This window comes from Benincasa hispida, chromosome 3 (assembly GCF_009727055.1).
Source record: "Benincasa hispida cultivar B227 chromosome 3, ASM972705v1, whole genome shotgun sequence".
Lineage (NCBI taxonomy): Eukaryota > Viridiplantae > Streptophyta > Magnoliopsida > Cucurbitales > Cucurbitaceae > Benincasa > Benincasa hispida.
Window position 1 is genome coordinate 42,724,677 of NC_052351.1, and position 19,322 is coordinate 42,743,998.

The window sequence follows — 19,322 nt, forward strand, 5'->3', positions numbered from 1 at the left end:
TATAATGATCCATACAAAAATATCTTTTTCCTTAATATTCTTTGATAACATTAAGGGCCTTTTGGATCACACATTATTTCATAGGTATAAATATTAAATGTTTGAAATAATTAATGTTTATGTTTCGATATGCATGATAATTAATATCGGAAAGTTAAATGAATATATTTGATTTACCAACTTTATATATAGAAATCAAAACTAAATAATTATTTAATTAAATATAAGAGAACAAATAATGTAGCCATAATTAAATTTAACTATTTAATATATTCTTATATTGATTAATTATTTAATCAATAAAAATAAAATATTTTCAAGTATAGGAAAATGAATCAAAATATTTATAAATAATAACAAAATATCACCGTCTATTTGTGATAGACAACATAGACTACTATTTATGTCCATCAACACATATAGATATGAATAGTATTGATCTATCACAGATAGAATATGATATTTTGCTATTAAATGTAAATATTTTTAGCAATTTTGTCATTTAAAATAATTTCTCATAATAATATCTTTAAATGAATATTTAAAATCACATTACTTAAATTAAATTTATTTAATTAATTAAAATACTAACCATTAATAAAAAAAAAATTATATTAAATAGTTAAAATAACATAAAATATCTATAATAAATGTATCAATTGAATTTTTTAAGTCTAAATAATATATTTAAATTTAATAACTAATTAAAATTAACAATGATATTTATTTATTTTAAAAGTCTTGCACGTATAAAGGGTATAAAATTACCTGAATAATAATATCATGGTTTTAAAAAGTGAGAAATAGAAAAGAGAAATTCGGTGGACCCATTTATACGTTGAATTACCGATCATATGGATCCGATCAAAGGTTTGTCTAATGGATCGAATCAAATCATTTCAATTGACTTGATAATTTTGATGGATTTTATTATTATATTTTTTAAGGTCAATGTCGGTGGTAATATTCAAATTTTATGGAAACTGATAAGTGGACATGGAGCTTACAAGGAAAAAAAGCTGTTGCTGTGAGTTTGATTTTGGGGAATTGATAAGATAAGTCGTCAAATTTGAATATTAAGAAAAGAGCAGCTGATAGACCACCAACCATATACAAATCAAATCCATAAATAAATTAATAGTTCCTTAAGCATGTGAAAATCACAAATAATTACTCACATGTTATGAATTCCAAAAGATCGGCACATGATCATAATCTTACTATCTGAAAGGTCAATAATTTGATTAAAGAAACGTCAATAATTATGAACATTTCATCGAGAACAGTAGAAGTTTTCCAATAAGAAAAAGGTTTAATCCAACCAATGATATTTGTATAAATTGGAAAAAAAATAAAATAAAATACAAGTTCATAAATATCCCCAGTATAATTGCAATCAATTTCTAAATATGATGCATAAATTTTGTGAGCAAAGAATCACAAAGGAAACAGATAGAAAAGTACATTCTCTTCCCATAAAAGAACGCTAAAATGAAGCTTAGTTAGTAAACAGTGAAGTGTGGCTACCTCCAGCAACAACTGTTATTGATCTAAACAGATGGGACATCTCAAGTTAACATAAGATCATTACCCCCGAGATGGGGACGAAGGCAGACGCGAACTTCATGTTCCTCGGGACCGACACGGAGCCTCGGCACCATAATCTCAAGGACAGATCCTGGACCATCGTAATATGCTTCTATATTAGCATCTTCAGGAATCCGAGTTGCTAGAGGGATCTCCCTAACAAATTCACCTGGGGGACAGTGTTCGGGGAATGGATCTGTGAGCTTGAATGTCCTATCGTGCCTCTTGATGAATGGCATGCCCGACGTGCTCACACAAGATACTTTTATGATACCGTGTGTGAGCGTGTTCCTCCATGAAACTTTGACACTTGGAAGATCAACAAAAGGCAAGCTGATGATGATTAAATAACCTTCTTTGTCCTCATATATCGATTTAGCAGCTGTTACTGGTCCATAAACATTCTTCATTACCCCGCTAAAGTCATTCAACCAGTGTGGCTCATTTGGGTGGACCTCCATATCACAAATGCGATCGGAAGTGTGATTATTCACAGCCAAGTAGCAATCATCATCGTTGCCATTCGAGAAGAAATCCTTCTTCCTCTTGCTGCTGACAGGTGACAAATCCATCCCATCGCAGTTACCGTGGTTTGATGGTTGAGTTGACAAATTCAGCACAGATCCGTTGAGAAGTTTTTTCGAATGAGAATTCAATGCACTCTTAAGAGTGGGAGGCCTCTCAAGTTCAAAATCGGTATTCGGCAGATTTCTCCATGAACTAAAGTCACTTGCCTCAGGGGGGATTGTGAAATTCAAGTCCCTGCCCGTGAGTTCCACCCACCTCTTCCTGTCTTCTTCGTCAAGGCCCATTAAATTAGGAGATGGAACAACCTCAATTCCATGAACACACTGAGGATTTGAGAGACCCCGATAATGCTTACGCTGCATTCTGTGAGATCGAACGAAACCTTTATCAACACTAAAGGGAAAGGGACGTTCCCCTTGACGAGAATGACCATTCATATAACTCCTAAGCTGCATTTTCCCAAGTGCATTCTCAGGCCTCTCCTTAAAGACCCACATATACATATTCTCCATATCATGTTGAACCATGAAAGGATCAAGGTTAAGATCAGACTTTTCAAAGCCAGAAACTCCATTGCTATCCCTGATGATCTTAGCCTTCGACTTATCGTTCATCGCGGGCTTGAAGTAGAAACTGAAGAAAAACCAAGCACCCCATATACAATCAACACGCTTCACTAATTTTCGGCCAACCTTAGGGGCAGTGAGGAAGCTCTCGGTCTCATAAACCTGTGAACCAAGTCCAACATCTAGAATATCACATGGATCAGAGCTCCACGGTTGCTGCGGTGGGCTGCGCTCAGCAGACAAGGGAAGATTGATATCGGGCGGGCGCAAAAGTACGACTTGGCGATTCATTTCCAAATCCAATTCATCATGAGAAGAAGCACTGGAATCCATAGACAAGAGTGTGGATGGGTGATGACTCTCCATTGTAAGAGCTGTAAGTCTAGAACCTCCCATTTCAAATCCTCGTCGTCGTCGTCGTCCTCCTCATCATCATCATCATCTCCTTGTTGGTGGTAAGTTTTGAAGCTGATGGGTTATATCAAATATAGCCATTCCCAAAAAACACAATTCAAGAAAGAAGAACCCTTATAAACAGCTGTGGCTTATATATCAATCCCCACAATATCTTCCCTCCATCAAAACCCTAGATGTATCAAATGAAATAACACAAACCTCACAAACTCACAAGAAATTTAACACAACACAAAAACAAAAACCATATAGAAACAGAATTCCAAAAGAAGGTGAAAGAACAGAACAGAACAGAACAGAGTCAAGGAGGTGAAGTAATATACACAGAGAAAAAAAAAAGAAGAAAAAAAGGGTATCTAAGAACAGATTTCACAGGCGCTATAGAAACACAATATCCAACCCTAACCCTAAAATCTCTTGATATCCCCCACACATAGGAGGAAAACACAGAATCAGACCCATCAAATCCATTCCAATTTCGAAATTCCAACAAGATCTCCAGAAATTACCCTTTTCTCACATCAAAACAAACTCACCCATATACACAAGAAATCAAGAAACAAACAAACTAAGCTAATTGAACAAAGTAATTTCTAGATTCCATTGACCCAGGAAGAACAAAATGGAATTGGATCTTCAATGAGAGTACCTTTTGGTATAAAGGTCAGGGAATCGAGAAGATGAGTGACCTCCTCCATAACCAACAACCATGATGCAAGTCTTCTTCAAATCATCAAAAACCATTTCTCAAACAACACAACCCACCAAGAACTACTAATTTTTCTTGTTCCCCCCCAAAAAAAAAGGAAGAAAAAAAGTACCCAGAAGAAAAAAAATTAATGGGAAAGTGAAGGTGTGAACGGAGGAAGAGAACAGACGCGAGAAGCAGCATCTTATTATAAAGAGGGGGCCTTCGTGGGTTAAAACCTTCACTGGATGACACCCAAAACGCTGCCTCGCTGTTTGTTAACGGTGACGTTGCCAATTTCACAAAGAAAGGTCAAACCTTTAGATTTTGACACACGGCGTTACGTGTAATTCGTCTGTGCTGTGCTTTTGGGATTTTCTGCTAAAATCTACTCGCCCGCATTTGATTGTTCCCCCCCAATAGATTTCCTTTTTTTTTTTCTTTTTAAATAATTATTATATTTAAGAAATTGTATTTTTTTGGGTTTTTTTTTGACGTTTTATAAGATGTGTGGCTGTGAAGACACGTTCTCAAATTTTGTTTACTAAACGAATTTTAAAAATAAAGCTATTATTTTTTATAAACTAATTGTTTGAAAAGATATATTTTGTTCTTATATTTCTCTCTAATTAAACTACAATAAATTTGAATCAGTTATAACCTTGAGAACCATATAAATTATTTTATTTTATTTTTTTTGCTAAATTATACCAAATACCCTTCAACTTTTAAAAGTTTCAAAATTAAAGGATGAATTCAAAAATATTCTTTCCACTAATTTTGGATAAAAATTACTTATATTTTGTGTAAAAAATACCCCTACAGTTTCAAAAATTTCAAAACTATTTATTTTTTCAAAATATGTTCAAAAGTATCCTTACTATATAATATGAACGAAAACTGTCAATACCATTTTAGTATATTAGTAGTTAAAAGAGACTTTGATTTTGGAATTTTGTATGATTTTAATTTACGACTTGAGTATTTTAACAAAATTGTATTTAAGAAAACTAACGATTTTCATCTAAAACTAGCGATGAAGGTATTTTTTATTTTTTTTTAGTATATTAGTATTTAAGAAAACTAACGATTTTCATCTAAAACTAACGATTTTGTCAATACCATTTTAGTATATTAGTAGTTAAAGGATACTTTTGAAATATTTAAAAGTTTAGAAGTATTTTGTCACAAAGTACAAAATTTAAATGATATATTTTTTTAAAAATAATTTAGCCTAATTCTTTCTAGTGTGTTTTGTTGAATGAGTTGATCTTCATCTTAGAATTTAAATAGATTGAAATTTTACTTTGGTCAAATAATACAATTTATTATAAATATTATAGAAAATAGATATCCATTAAATAGGCATACTTAGTGTCCATTGACTATGTGTTATGTCCCTATTTTTACAAAGTGTTATCCATTTACTATAAATATTATATTCATGTAATCCACCTCATACTTTGTCAAATTGTTTATAAATAGTAGCATTTGGTGGGTTCAAAAAGACATACATTGAGCATATTCCAAAAACTTTGGAGAAAGTGGAGAAATCCATAATTTGTTATTTTATTTATTTTATTTTATATATTTATATATATTATGTTTAATTTATTTTAATATTATATTTTATTGGCATTCGTGTTCCTTTGTACTCCTCAAATTCACAACACTTTGTCAGCACGAGTTTCTATCGTTTTTTCCGCTAAAAGTAGGTCCTAAAGGTATGTCGATTTTTTCCTCTTCAATATAATTAATAAATTTAGTGTTATTTTGTATATTTAATATCTATTAAATTTATAACATAAATACAATATTTTATGATAGTGTTGCCATGACAATAATTATTTGTCATGGATGTTTGATGTTGAAATCCACTTGGATGCTTATCTTGGAGAGACTATTAAAGAAGGAAATACAACATCCAGTTAGAACAAAGCAAAAGTTATGATTTTTCTTCGTTATCATCTCCACAAGGGATTGAAAATAGAGTATCTTACAATACAAGATTCCATTATCTTGTAGAAAAATTTGAAAGAAATGTATGATCATAAAAAAACAGTTATTGTTCCTAAAGCTTGGATGCACTTGAGGCTACAAAATTTCAAATCAGTAAGTGATTACAACTCCACATTATTTAAAATCAATTCGAAATGTTATTATGCGGAGAGAAAATTACTGATATTGATATGTTAGAGAGACATTTTCTATATTTCATGTATCGAATATACTCTTGTAATAATAATATCGAGAAAAAGGTTTTAAACAGTATTTTGAATTAAGTCATGTCTTATGGTGGCCGAACAAAATAATGAGTTATTGATGAAAAATCATGAGTCTCGATCAACTGGAACGACACCATTCCCAGAAGTGAATGGTGTGAATATTAATAATAATCATGATCGAGTCGTGGGACGAGATCGTGATCATGACAGAGGAATAAATAATTATTATTTTCGTAGTGATCGTTCTAAACATTCAAATTTCAACACATAAAATGATGAGTACAAAGGAAAATCTCTACAAGATAAGAGTTCAAAAAATGTTAAAAATAAATGTTTCCGATACGGAATGACTGGTCATTGGTCACGTATCTGTTGTACGTCAAAACACTTGGTTGATCTCTATCAAGCATCCCTAAAGGAAAAAGAGAAAAATGTGAAAACAAATTTTGCATACTAGGATAGTGACATATTTGACCCATCCCATAATGACAAATTGGATGTGGCGAGAAAATCGGCAGAATTGATGGAACATCAGGTATTTCATTTGACTTTGAAAATATCTAGATTTAATGTTTTTTTTTATCATCTTCAATCTAATGAATTATCATGTGATGTTTGCTCTCAAGGAAAATTGATAATTAAACCTGTTGGATTGATATGGCAACCCTAGGGGGTGAATAGGATTTAATTAAACTTTTTTTTAAAATTAATCCAATTAAACTAATTAATACACTTTTTATAAATAATAAGAAAAATTCAATTTATGCAACAAATAAGATGACAAAAATGTGATAATTTAATTCTATCAAATTTTAGAAAATAAATAAGAACAAAATAAAACTTACAATAAATTACTTAAATTAATTGCAAAAATAAAAAGGAAAGAGTAGAGAAGAAGACACCGTAATTTTTATAGTGGTTCGGTCAAACTCGACCTACTCCACTCCCCAAGTGCCTCTTGAGAATTTGAATAAAATCTTTCCGACTCTTTCCACGGATTAGAGCCAACCGTTACACCGCTCCTTTTTCGGGTTCAAGAGCAAACCCGATCCTTTCCACGGTTTAGGATCAAACTGTTACAAATGATGAAATTTTTGAAGAACACAATACAACTCTCGCTAGAGTGAATTTACAAGTTTAAGCACTCAACAAATTTATCCTCACAATACAATAACACTCTCTCAAGAATAAGATGAAAAAAAAATTGGGAACTTAGAGCAACAATGGAACTTTTGAGTTTTGAAGGATTATGAAATGTAAAATTTGTTGGTTTAAAATTTGGAGAGGAAGATGGTTTAATTAGTGGATGTAGTCATGACATATTTATATGGATATCTATTGATGATATTTATATGAGAATTCTAGAAGAATTTAAGGTACCTGAAACATAAAAATCAAATTCTAAGAATTGTATTCAATAAAGTTACAAAGATCGCTATATGAATTGAAACAATCAGAACGAATGTGGTACAATCACCTGAGTGAATATTTGTTGAAAGAAGGATATCAAAATAATCCATTATATTCATGTGTTTTTATAAAGAAATCACCGTCAGGATTTGCTATTATAACTGTATATGTTGACGATTTAAATATAATTGGAACTCCTAAAGAGCTTTCGAAGGTAATAGAATATCTTAAGAAATAATTTGAGATGAAAGATCTCGAAATAACAAAATTTTACTTTGACTTGTAAATTAAGCATTTAGCAGATGAGATATTTGTTCATCAGTTAACTTATACAGGAAAAGTTTTGAAAAGATTTTATATAGACAAAACACATTCATTAAACATTCCAATGGAAGTTCGTTTATTAGAAAAATATATATTTCGACCTCGAGATGATATGGAAGAATTTTTTGGTTTTGAAGTATCATATCTTAGTGCAATTGGTGCACTTATGTATCTTGCCAATAATACAAGACCAGATATTGCATTTTTAGTAAATTTATTAGCAAGATATAGTTCTTCTTCAACTAAAAGACATTGGAACGGAATTAAGCATATACTCCGTTATCTCCAAGGAATGATTGATATAGGTTTGTTTATTCAAATAAATCGAATTTTGATCGGGTTGGTTATGCAGATTTTGGATATTTATCTGATCCACACAAAGCTAGATTTCAAACAAGTTATCTATTCATATATAGAGGAACTATTATATCATGACGATCAATGAAACCGACCATAACAGTCACTTCCTCAAATCATGTTGAAATTCTTGCAATTCACAGGCTAGTCAAGAATGTGTATAGCTAAGATTAATGACTCAACACATTTTGGAACATGTGGTTTATCTTCTAGTAAAAATCTTCCAACAATATTATACGAAGACAACATAAAATGCATATTCCAAATCAAAGGAGCTATAACAAAACATATTTCACCACAACTTTTCTACACTCGTGATCTTGAAGAAAATGGTGACATCATTATACAACAAATTTGTTCAAAGGATAACTTGGCAGACTTATTTACAAAAGCTACAACAACCTTTGAAAATTATTGTACAATATTGGAATGGCAACTCAGAGATCTCAAGTTATGTTTTCATGAGGGGAAAGTAAATATACTGTATTCTTTCCAAGAGTATTAGATTATATACAATATGTACTCTCTTTCAACTTTGGAAAGATAGAAGAATAGAAGAAACAATATACGAGAAAAACATTAAGCATGATACCACAGGGTATGGAACCTTAAAGACTGTCTTCAACGAGTTTCCTTTCTGCATGAACTCCCACGAATATGAAACTTCTTCCACAAACAATATGAGGAACACTATCATTAAGCTACCTTGCTATTCTTAGGTAAGAATCTGAATTGTGGGGTCCAAAACCTTTTTGGAATAAGGAATTGACTTTACAAAGATGTAATGTTCTGAAAAATGTGTGAGAGTGAGATTGATCTTGTGAGGGAGTTGAGAGAGTTCTTTTTAGAACTATGTGTTCTTCTACCAACAATTACAAACACGTTGCAAATTCAAGGAGTTACTTTAACTCCCCATTCCCACTATGTAACTTCCTAGTATGGAAGTTAAAGAAAAATATTATTTATTTAATTAAATATATATTAAATTATGTTACGTTTAATATAATATAATATAATTAATTAAATTTAAAATCACATATTTAATTGCATTTAAATCATATTTAAATGCATATCTCTCTTATAACCTATAGTTTAAATATAAATCTCATTCATATTACTTTTAACCTGCAGTTTCTATATGAATTTCATTGATATAATTAATATATGAATCTTATTTAAATATATCTCTCTCTTATATTGTAAAGTTCAATTTTGAATCTCATTCAAAATTAACTTTAGATTACAACATATCCATATGCATTATTTTAATTGTATCTCATACAATTAATTTACATTTCTTTATTTAATTTGAACAATTCAAATTATTCCAAAACTAATTGATTCTTGTTTTGTCCTTAGTGAGCTAGCAAGGGGACCTAATGGGTCTACAAATTAAAAGCAATACAAGATTGATTAACTAAACTCTTTAACTAAATTAATCAACATTCATTAACTTTGAGTCACTTCACTAAAGACATACAACTGCACTCTTCGCACTGTAGATATATTTTTGTGTCCACAGATAAAACCATTACCAGTAAGTCAACAATTGCTTGTAATTATAAATGGGTCAAATTACTACTGTACCCCTATAATTACCTCTTTTAAGTATCATTGATCCCTTTAATGAACGATCAGTTTATAATCTAACCATAAAATAAATCTCCTTTGGGCAAATGAAAGGGTGAGACCTCATTGTTCAAGACCTGATACCAATCTTTAAGAAAACAATTCATCTACTTACCTTAAAGACGAGAATGAAGAAATTCCATCTCGTGTAGCTATGTTCCCAGCTCCTTACTTGGACAAGTCCCCAAAATGGTAGACTTATTAAGTCAGCGATATGGGTGACTCTCACCTATATAAATCAAATGACTGCCCTCATAAACAGGAGTTCATAACTCACTTAGGATTGAGGTCCAGTTACTTATGGTAATCCTACGAAATGTTAATTTTTTCAGTCGACGGTGTTATAAGGAGAGATTAATCTTTTCACGGTCCGATCTTATAAAAACTTTTTGTATAGGATACCCTCACTCACATGTCTCGACATGAACGATTTGGATAACTTCGTTTGTAACACTTACAACTTTTGTAATTTTTACAAAATAGGTCGTATCCATAATGTCATCAGGATAAAGCACCCAACCTTATCTATATACTACAGACCATTTAAGTTATTACTTAACACGATCCACTTGTATGTCTACCACATAGTATTCATGTTATATAAATAACATTGAGTCTTAGTTTATTAGATTGAGTTAATGCAATCTAAATGTCAAATAAAATAACTTCTTATTTTATTAAATAAATAATTCATATATATAATTTACAAATTACGAGAACCACAAGATTTGGGCTACCAACCCCAATAGCTTATTCCTTCCCCTTAAAATCATTCTTCAACTAGGGAAAAAAGAAAACTCAACCAATTATTATTATTGTTAAAGAAATTGATAAATAAGGAAAATAAGGAAAATGTTGTTGCCTTTTAGCCTAACTTTTCATGTGCGAACATATGAAAATGAAGGGTTTTGAACATTCCTAGGCAGGTAGTTGCCTCAAATTGACTGAGATATTTTGACTAGTAAAGGGTAAAAATGGAAATAAATTGTTTATTTTTTTAAAAAGGGGGAAAAAAGAGAGAAAAAAATCTGAAAGGAAATGTAACGGGCCAGGTTAAGGGTTGGTTCTAACTTGGGCCTTTTTCTCCTTTTCAGCCCAAATCTTAGCTTTATTGACCGTTAAGGACTTGATGAAGAATTGTATGTGAAATCATAACCAAAAAAATTCAAACTTTAGACCTTTGAAAAAAAGGAAAGAGAGAGACGTTAAGAACCTTTTAGGAGTCGTTTGGTTTAAGGTTTCATAGATGTCTGAGAATAAAAATACTTGAAAATAGGATGTCTGGGAGTAGAATGTTTGGAAATCAAATATAATTGTGCCGTACATGGAAAATGCTATCAAAATTTTATGAACAAAAATTATGTTTGGATTTAATTTATGAAATTAAACATAAAAATCTTACATAATTTTAATAGATTAATTAATTAAACAATAAATATCATTTAATATATTGATAAACAGAAAACCCACAGTTTTGGAAGGAAAATGAAAATTTTTATTTGTAACTAATTGTAAGAAATGAGGGTGCCTGAAAATAACTTATTCCCAGAAAAATGGTTGAATGCGACCAAACATATGAGTTTTGGATACATGTGCCCATTTCCATGGCCTCCAACCAAGCCACTCCTAAGTATATATAAACTAAGCTTAATTTGACCTCAAAAAGTATTTGTTCATTTCTAATTTTTTTATGTAGGACAACTTTTTAATTTTGAAGAATATGTGTGTTTGTTTTCTAAATTTTCAAAATTTACTTAATAATTTTAGTGAAGTAATTTTATTATTACAAATAACTAATGACATTTAAGTTAGAAAATAATAAAAAAAATAGTTTGAGATATAATATATATATATATATTATATATATATATATATATATATATTTAAATTTTTGTTTTTAATTTAAAATGCCATCTAATAATTTAAACATAATAAAAAAGTTACTTTAAAGATTTTTTAAAATTATTTTTAACAATTCGAGAACTGAAAATGTACATTTTCAAAATTTAAAGACCAAATGCACTTATTCTTCAAAATCTGATGACCAAAAACATATATTCTTATGAATTCGAAGACTAAAAAAGTAATTTTTCTATATATATTTTAAATTCAACTAGAAAAGATGATTAAACTAATGAACCTTTGGGCATTTTATTTACAAACTAATTCAAACCTAAAGTTATTATTATCTTAAAAATAGATAATTTGACTCATGATTAAATTAATATATATATATATATATATATATATATATAAATATGTTTGAATTGACTTTGAGCTTGAGTAATAGTTCATGTACCCGATAATATTTTATATATAAAAGTAATTGGCAACCCATTTTTCATAAAGAAATCTCTAATTAAAATAAGAAAGGTCATAATTATATTTTGTAGAAACTTAAAATTGTTTTATTCTTGTTAATAATTCAAAAAAAATGATAAGAATAAAACATTAAAAAATAAAACCAATGTATTACAAATTGATTGTGATGAATGGAAATAAAGTTTTGATTTTTGAAGCCAAAGTTGTAGTGGAGGTTATGTATTGGAAGTAGTTGTGATGTCTTCAATCTTCAAGTGGGATTGGTTGGAAAAAGATGAGGCATTATAAAAAGAGAGAAAAAAAAGAGTGATTATTTAATTAGGATAAACAGAAAAGTTATCCAATTAGAAAGCTAAATATTGGTGTTTAAAGATGATTAAAAGTTGAAAAATGTTTTTAATTAAATATTAGATATATAGTTCTTCAAGTACATTTTGGGAAGAGTTCAAAATGAGAGGATTTATTTCATTTTTATTAATATTTAGTTTTGGAGTCCTTTAGTTGGATGCTATTGAGACACCATCATTTTATACATTTGTTTTAAGTGAGCTATTATTTTTTATTGCTTTCTTTATTTATTATTTATTTTTTAAAGATGTTTTTTAAAATTCAAGTCAGAGTTTTAAAAATTAAAAAGAAATGTAATTTTTTTTTTCGAATTAAGAAATCGAATGTTTAATTGAAAAAGATAAAATCCATACTAAAATAGTGGTAAGAATCAAATACAATTTTAAAAAAATTAAATGGTTATATAACCGATTAAAAAGTAGTTTGTTTTTTTAAATATTATTTTTTTATTTAGAATTTGACTAATAATTCAAATGATTACTCATAAAGGAGAAGAAACATTTGATTTCTCTTTTTGCCCCTTTAATCGAGGGTCATGAGGATATATGGGTAATTTCACATTAAATTTTTAAAATAATCTAATTAGATTTAAGTTAAATGTATAATAAATTAGTTTAGAAAATCTAATTCACTTAAATGATCGTATGTATATATAAAAAAAATCTTATTTTCTAAAAGGGAACCATTCATGTATAATGGCATTAAAAAAAGGGGCAATTGCAACTTTAATAAAAAAAAATGAAAATTTGGCGCGTATCTCTAAGTTTTACTTTTTTGCAAACATGTCAAAAAATTTCTACTTGAAAATTTGATTGCTATCTGATTTATATGTGATTGTTAACTGATTTTTATGTGATTTCTATGTGATTGTCACACCTGCAATTACAAAAAAGTTGAAAGTTATGACTTTGGATTCTTAAGATGTATTTGCCATACAATGCAATTTCCCTTAGAAAAATCCCATTTTATATAAAATCTATATCTATATCTATATCTATTTAAATTATTTGAAAAAAAAAAAGAAGAGAAGAAAAGAAAAAATATTTCAATTATAATCATCAAACAATTTGTTAATTTCAAAATATTATGGAGATCGCATTATAATCACCTTAAAATAATTCGATTTTCAATTTTGATTGATTTTCACAATTCTATTTTTATTTTTATTTTATTTTTCAAGATTTGACTTAAGATCAACTCTAATTTCTATTTAAAAAATTAGCTACATCTAAACTTCATCTATAAATTAACTACATTACATTATTAATTTTATAAGGTAATCGCTCTTTCTTTATTATCTCTTTTTTCTGTTCGAGGTATATACACCAAGCTCCTATAATTGTTTTGTTTTTATTTTATTTATTTATTTTATTGAAAAATTTTCTTTTGTATTTATTTCTATAGTCTTTCTCTCGTCTATAAATTAACGATATTACACCATTTATTTTCAGATATATACATGGTTTGTTTTTATTTTTTATTTTTTCTATTGAAGAAGTTTCTTTGTATTTATTTTTTTATAGTTTTTTTTAAATATGACTTGTGTCTATTTCCCCCCTTTCCTTCAGGTTATGAATATGGTTTGGTGCATTCATGTTTGTTTCACCTTATTTACTCTTATACATGTTTAATAAATAAATAAATAAATATATATATATATATATATATTATATATATATATATATATATATTATATATATATATATATATATATATATATAATATATATATATATATATATATATACTCTTTCTCCTTAAACCTGTGTCCCTTCTTTTTCCCTCTACATTTTATTTCTTAATTGAGAAGTATAACTATTTTTAGGGTAGTTTTGAATGTTTGGCTATTCCAAAATTAAACCACTCTTAATCTACTTTATCATAAAAAATTGTACTTATTTGAATAGGATACATATTTTTATTTAGAGAAAAATATCTTTTTGAATCCTAGGTTTTATGTATAGTTTCTATTTAGTCCCTAAATTTCAAAACGTTACACATTTAGTCATTCATAAATTTCAAAAGGTTACAATTTTACCATTGACATTTAAGTTTTATTTCAATTTAGTCTCTAGATTTCAATATTTACATTTTTAATCTCGATTTTTCACTAAAGACCCATTTCTTGTCTTTAGTGTTAATGTATATTAATAAATTTAAAACAATTAATATAATTATAACCAGTTAAGTTTCACCACCATTTTTAATCATACATTTAAAGTTAAATTTAAAATTTCATTTCATAATTATTTTAAATTAATTAAAAGAAATCAACTTCAATAATTGAAAATACGTATTTAATGAAAGTTGATTTTAAAAATGTAAAATCTTGAAATATAGGAACCAAATTAAAATAAAACTTAAATTTTAAGGGTAAAATTATAACATTTTGAAACGTAGGGGCTAAGTTAAAACCAAACTCAAAACTTAGGAACTAAATGTGTAAAATTTTGAAACTTAAAGACCAAATAGAAACTCAAAATCTAGAGACCATATCGATATTTTCCCCCCTTTTATTTATTATATTTTTTAATTGAGATTTATAACTATTTTTTATTGTTTAGTTATTCCAACATTAAACCACTCTTAATTTACTTTATGACAACAAATATACTTATTTGAATAAAAAAAAACTTATTTTTATTCATTAAATTAAATAATAATAGAATAACAAACTTTTAATCATTAGATTTTCTCGGGGTAGATTTAAAGTCCATCAAAATTTCTATCCATATATCGCAATAAATAAATAATATATTTTAGCTATTAATTGTTATTACATAATAATAATTACCTAATTATTTACTTATAAACTAAAATTAATTCAAAATTGTTCTCTTCAATCATTAATTTAGTCTTATATATAAAATTGTTAAGATGCATTTTAAATTTTATTAAATACGTGAGTTTGTACATAGTATCAAATTAGTTATTTCAAAGAGATAAAACAAGGGAGCTTCCTCTTGAAACAAGTTTGAAAACCCACGAGTTAAAATGTTAGTTTCAAAACTCAAAGACCTAAATACTTTATCATATCTAAATCTTAAAGATAAAAATATATTTTTTTTCAAATCCTTATTTATAATATGACGGTCACCTTTATGATTATGAAATATAAAATTAAAAGATATATTTTTTTATTTTTTAACTAGTATATATCTAGTAATAATAAAAATGATAAAGAACTGATATTGTACTACCGTAGTTGAAAAGACCGGACTTAGAATAAGCCAACCTCATAAAAGTCATTTAGGTTTCTTAAATTAAGAGAAAAATTATAAATATATTAGTAGTCGTAGTAATAAGAATTCAAGTAAGTTTTTTTTAGTTGTAGAATGATGATTAAAGATCAATTTTTAAAATGATAATTGGTACTTTATCCGTCGAATTATGGTTTGATAATGGAGATTAAATCACATTAAATAATTTTATTAGAAAAAAAAAATCAATAATTGAAATGACCGGTGGTAATTGGATTCCAACTTGTATCACAAATCCAAAAGGCTAATATTTATACATAGAAAAGTAAAGCCACTCCCATTAAGTTGGACCAATTGATTGATTTGGTTGGAATCAAATCTCTTTTGCAATTCAAATATCTCATTGGAAGAGATATTTTCTTTTTCCTCCTTTTACTTTTTTGTTTTTCCTTTTTTGAGTTTAAGATGTGAGGATATTAAAAATATTAAAAAAGCAATTAACTCAAATGTCTTAAATTCTAATAACATTTAGTTATTGAAAAATTACTATCGTATTCTTATAATAATTTTTTTGCTTTTTCAAACAAATATATAAATTTTTAGTCAAATTTTAAAAACGAAATCAAATATATGAAACAGATTAAATAAAATCATAAATAAAAAAAAGGGATTTATTTTATATTTTAAACATTTTTACTCTTATTGGATAATATTTTTTAAACCTAATGTTGGGCTTTTTTGGTTATCCTCCACATCATTTTCTTTTGAATATCAAACTAAACTACTAGATAAAGAAGAATCTTTGAAAGCAAATGACATTGACAAGGTTTTAAAATTAAAAACCAAGAAAATGGGTGTGGGCATGAAAATATCTTACTCCTTTCCCCAAAAGACATATTATTTGTTGGTCTATTTCACTCCTTAATATCAATGTGCTATGTGACTCAATCAATATTACTTAATATCATTTTTCCATGACTTGTCTTTAAAAGGAAAGAAGAGAGCATTTTCAAATTGAGTGAACTGAATTTGTTTTAGTAATTAAAGCAAGTGGAGGTTTCAAATAAAAATAATCATAATTTACATAATATTTTTTGAGTTCTGAAAAATTTAAAGTTTTAATCTGTTACTTGATGATCTAACAATCTTAACTAGTTATGTTCTATGTAAGTGCATAGGAAGTCAATTACCATTTTAAAGGTCAATGATATGGTGTTATCCTCTCCACCCCACAATTTTTAAACTAAAAATAAAAGCTTTTTTAACGTTGACACTAGGGGTGTTTATGGGTTGGGTTGAAAGACTTTTTAAACCCAACTCAACCATTAAAGATTTTGGTTGGGTTGGTTCGGGTTAATTGGGTAATTTATTTAAAATTTTGTTCTAAAAAAAAGCAAAACGTAAATATGTAAAAATCTAATTTAATTATTTTCATATATTGAATTAAGATTAACAACTCAATTTCAATTTATATAATGAATTTTTTTTTCTAAAGTGCAAAGAAACTACTTTTAAGAGTTGTTGAAGAATAAATTATTCAAAAAATATTGGAATTAAATAAAATTAAAATCAATATATGTATAAAAAATTGTGTTATAAGTAATAAAAAATATATTTTAAAGTTAATAATAAACTCGGGTTGGTTCGGGTTAGTTTGGGTTATATTAAGTGAGCCATGAACCAACTCAACCTATAAAATTTTCATTTATTTGAACCCAACCTAACTCAAACTACACGGGTTGGATTGGGTTGATCGGTTTTTTCGGGTCTTGAACACCCCTAGTTGATATTATTCTTACAATTTTAAATAGAAATAAAGAATACAATTTTTTATGAGTTTCTAGCGTTTTATAATGGATGGTTAAGAAATTTCGGACAATACAAATTATCATCACTCTCAAATCATTGCTGAAATCACAAATAATTAATTTTTTATCAATTACAAATTGACATGTATTTAAAGTTGATTTTTCTATTTACAAAAAAGACAAATTCTAAATAATGTCACACGTCCTTAAAATAGCTATTTTGGTTAAATGAGCGCAAGCCCAATTTAGCTCAAAGCCCAAATGTAAAGGGTTAGGTCCAAAGCCCAAATCCTAATCCAAATAGACAGGCTTAAAGTCTAAAGAAGTTAGGCCCAAAATCCATCAAAGCTCAAGCCCACGATATGCCATGAAAACATAAAAAAAGTCTCTAAATAGAACCTCCCCTGTGTTCAATGTTCACAAAATTGAGAGCCCATAGACATTCAAGATGATCAAAGATTTTTAAGCTTTGAAGACTTTGAAGATGAGACGGTTTTATTTTAAAGATAAAAATCTCCTTTAAAGACAAGTTAAAAATACAAGTTCAAGAATAACTAGCATCCTTCGAATGAAGCATACACTCGACAGAAAAAATCAAATAATCGTATCAAACATTAGAGATTATGCTACACCCACGTAAAAATCAATATAAATTCATATTCATTCCACAATGCAAATTTCTTCGTTAAAATCTCAACCATAATTCTTTCATATTAATCGTGTCAATATCTAATAGCATGAGATATATGATTGAAATAAATAAGTCATTTTATTTTCTGTAGTTCAGCCATTTTTACTTCCTTTTTTTTTTGTTTAAATTATTGTTTTTAATTTTAAATAGGTATAGGTTTGAAAACTGTAATGTATTTTTTTTTTTTAAAAAATAGCAAATAATTCTTTTTGTTGGAACTTGAATGAGGCAATAGTTTTCAAAATGATTTGAGAGGAGAGAGGACTTATCAGTCTTGTTAGGTCAACTTCATGGGTCAGCCCAATTATTGGAATATTTTTTATTTTATTTATTATTATTTTTTTAATGATTGTATTGGTACGAGATTATTATTAATAGACTTATACAAATGATATATGATCTGTCACTAATAGATTTCGAAAGCAAAATCTAAATTTCACTGTATCTACAAATTCTTTTGTATTATATTATATGTAAATATTTTATACTTGATTGCTATATATGCAACTACTATTTTTTCAAAACCATACAAGCTTTGCAGGTAGACATTATTGGGACATCTTTCATTTTTGTTAATTTCCATCTCTTTCTTTCCAGTGGTAGATCCAAAAATTTTGTTGACGAGATTTTATATAATTTAGTAAAAATAAATGTAATGAGTGAGGTTTGAATCTAGATCTAAATTCGCCCCTAGTTTTTCCCATTTCTTTCCCCTTCTAATTTTATTTTTTGGAAATATCTATAAATTCATTTTCATTGTAAAATTGAGGAGTACAACGGAATAAGGATATGGAGAAAATATAATATAATAATAAAATATATTTAAAATAAAATAAAATAACTAAATAATTAAATTAAATAAAGAAAATGATAGGGAATGGAAAAATATGAAAATTTTCCTCCAAACCTTTTGGATTTCATACCAATATGTGTGTCTCTTACAAAACCTACCACATGCCACTATTTATAGGAAATTTGGCAAGTACGAGGTAGATTACGTGGACACTAATAGTGTGTAATCATGAGACACATGAACAACACTTGGAAAAATAGAAGTATGACACATGGTCAATGGAAACTAAGCATGAGCATCTAATGGGCACCTATTATCATAATATTTATAATACTCCCCTTTAGATGCATTATATATATGAAATATGCCTCATTAAAACATCACTAGGAAAAATCTAATGGAAAAAAAAAAACCCAGTGAAGAAAAAAGAATA

At 27.9% G+C, this 19,322-nt stretch overlaps 1 protein-coding gene across 2 annotated transcripts; it reads right to left on the reverse strand.

Annotated features, from left to right (window-relative positions):
• Positions 1–1,311: 1,311 nt before the first annotated feature.
• On the reverse strand, positions 1,312–3,976 carry LOC120073209. 2 transcript variants are annotated; one of them, XM_039025917.1, is made up of 2 exons: positions 3,745–3,976; positions 1,312–3,149 (listed from the first exon to the last, which is right to left on the reverse strand). In XM_039025917.1, the coding sequence occupies exon 2, from the start codon at positions 3,075–3,077 to the stop codon at positions 1,569–1,571; it is 1,509 nt and encodes a 502-aa protein (XP_038881845.1). In that variant the 5' UTR covers positions 3,078–3,149; positions 3,745–3,976; the 3' UTR covers positions 1,312–1,568. The 2 variants fall into 2 exon arrangements, with proteins under 2 accessions (XP_038881845.1, XP_038881844.1); XM_039025916.1 differs by having other exon boundaries at positions 1,312–3,267.
• Between the last annotated feature and the right edge of the window lie 15,346 nt (positions 3,977–19,322).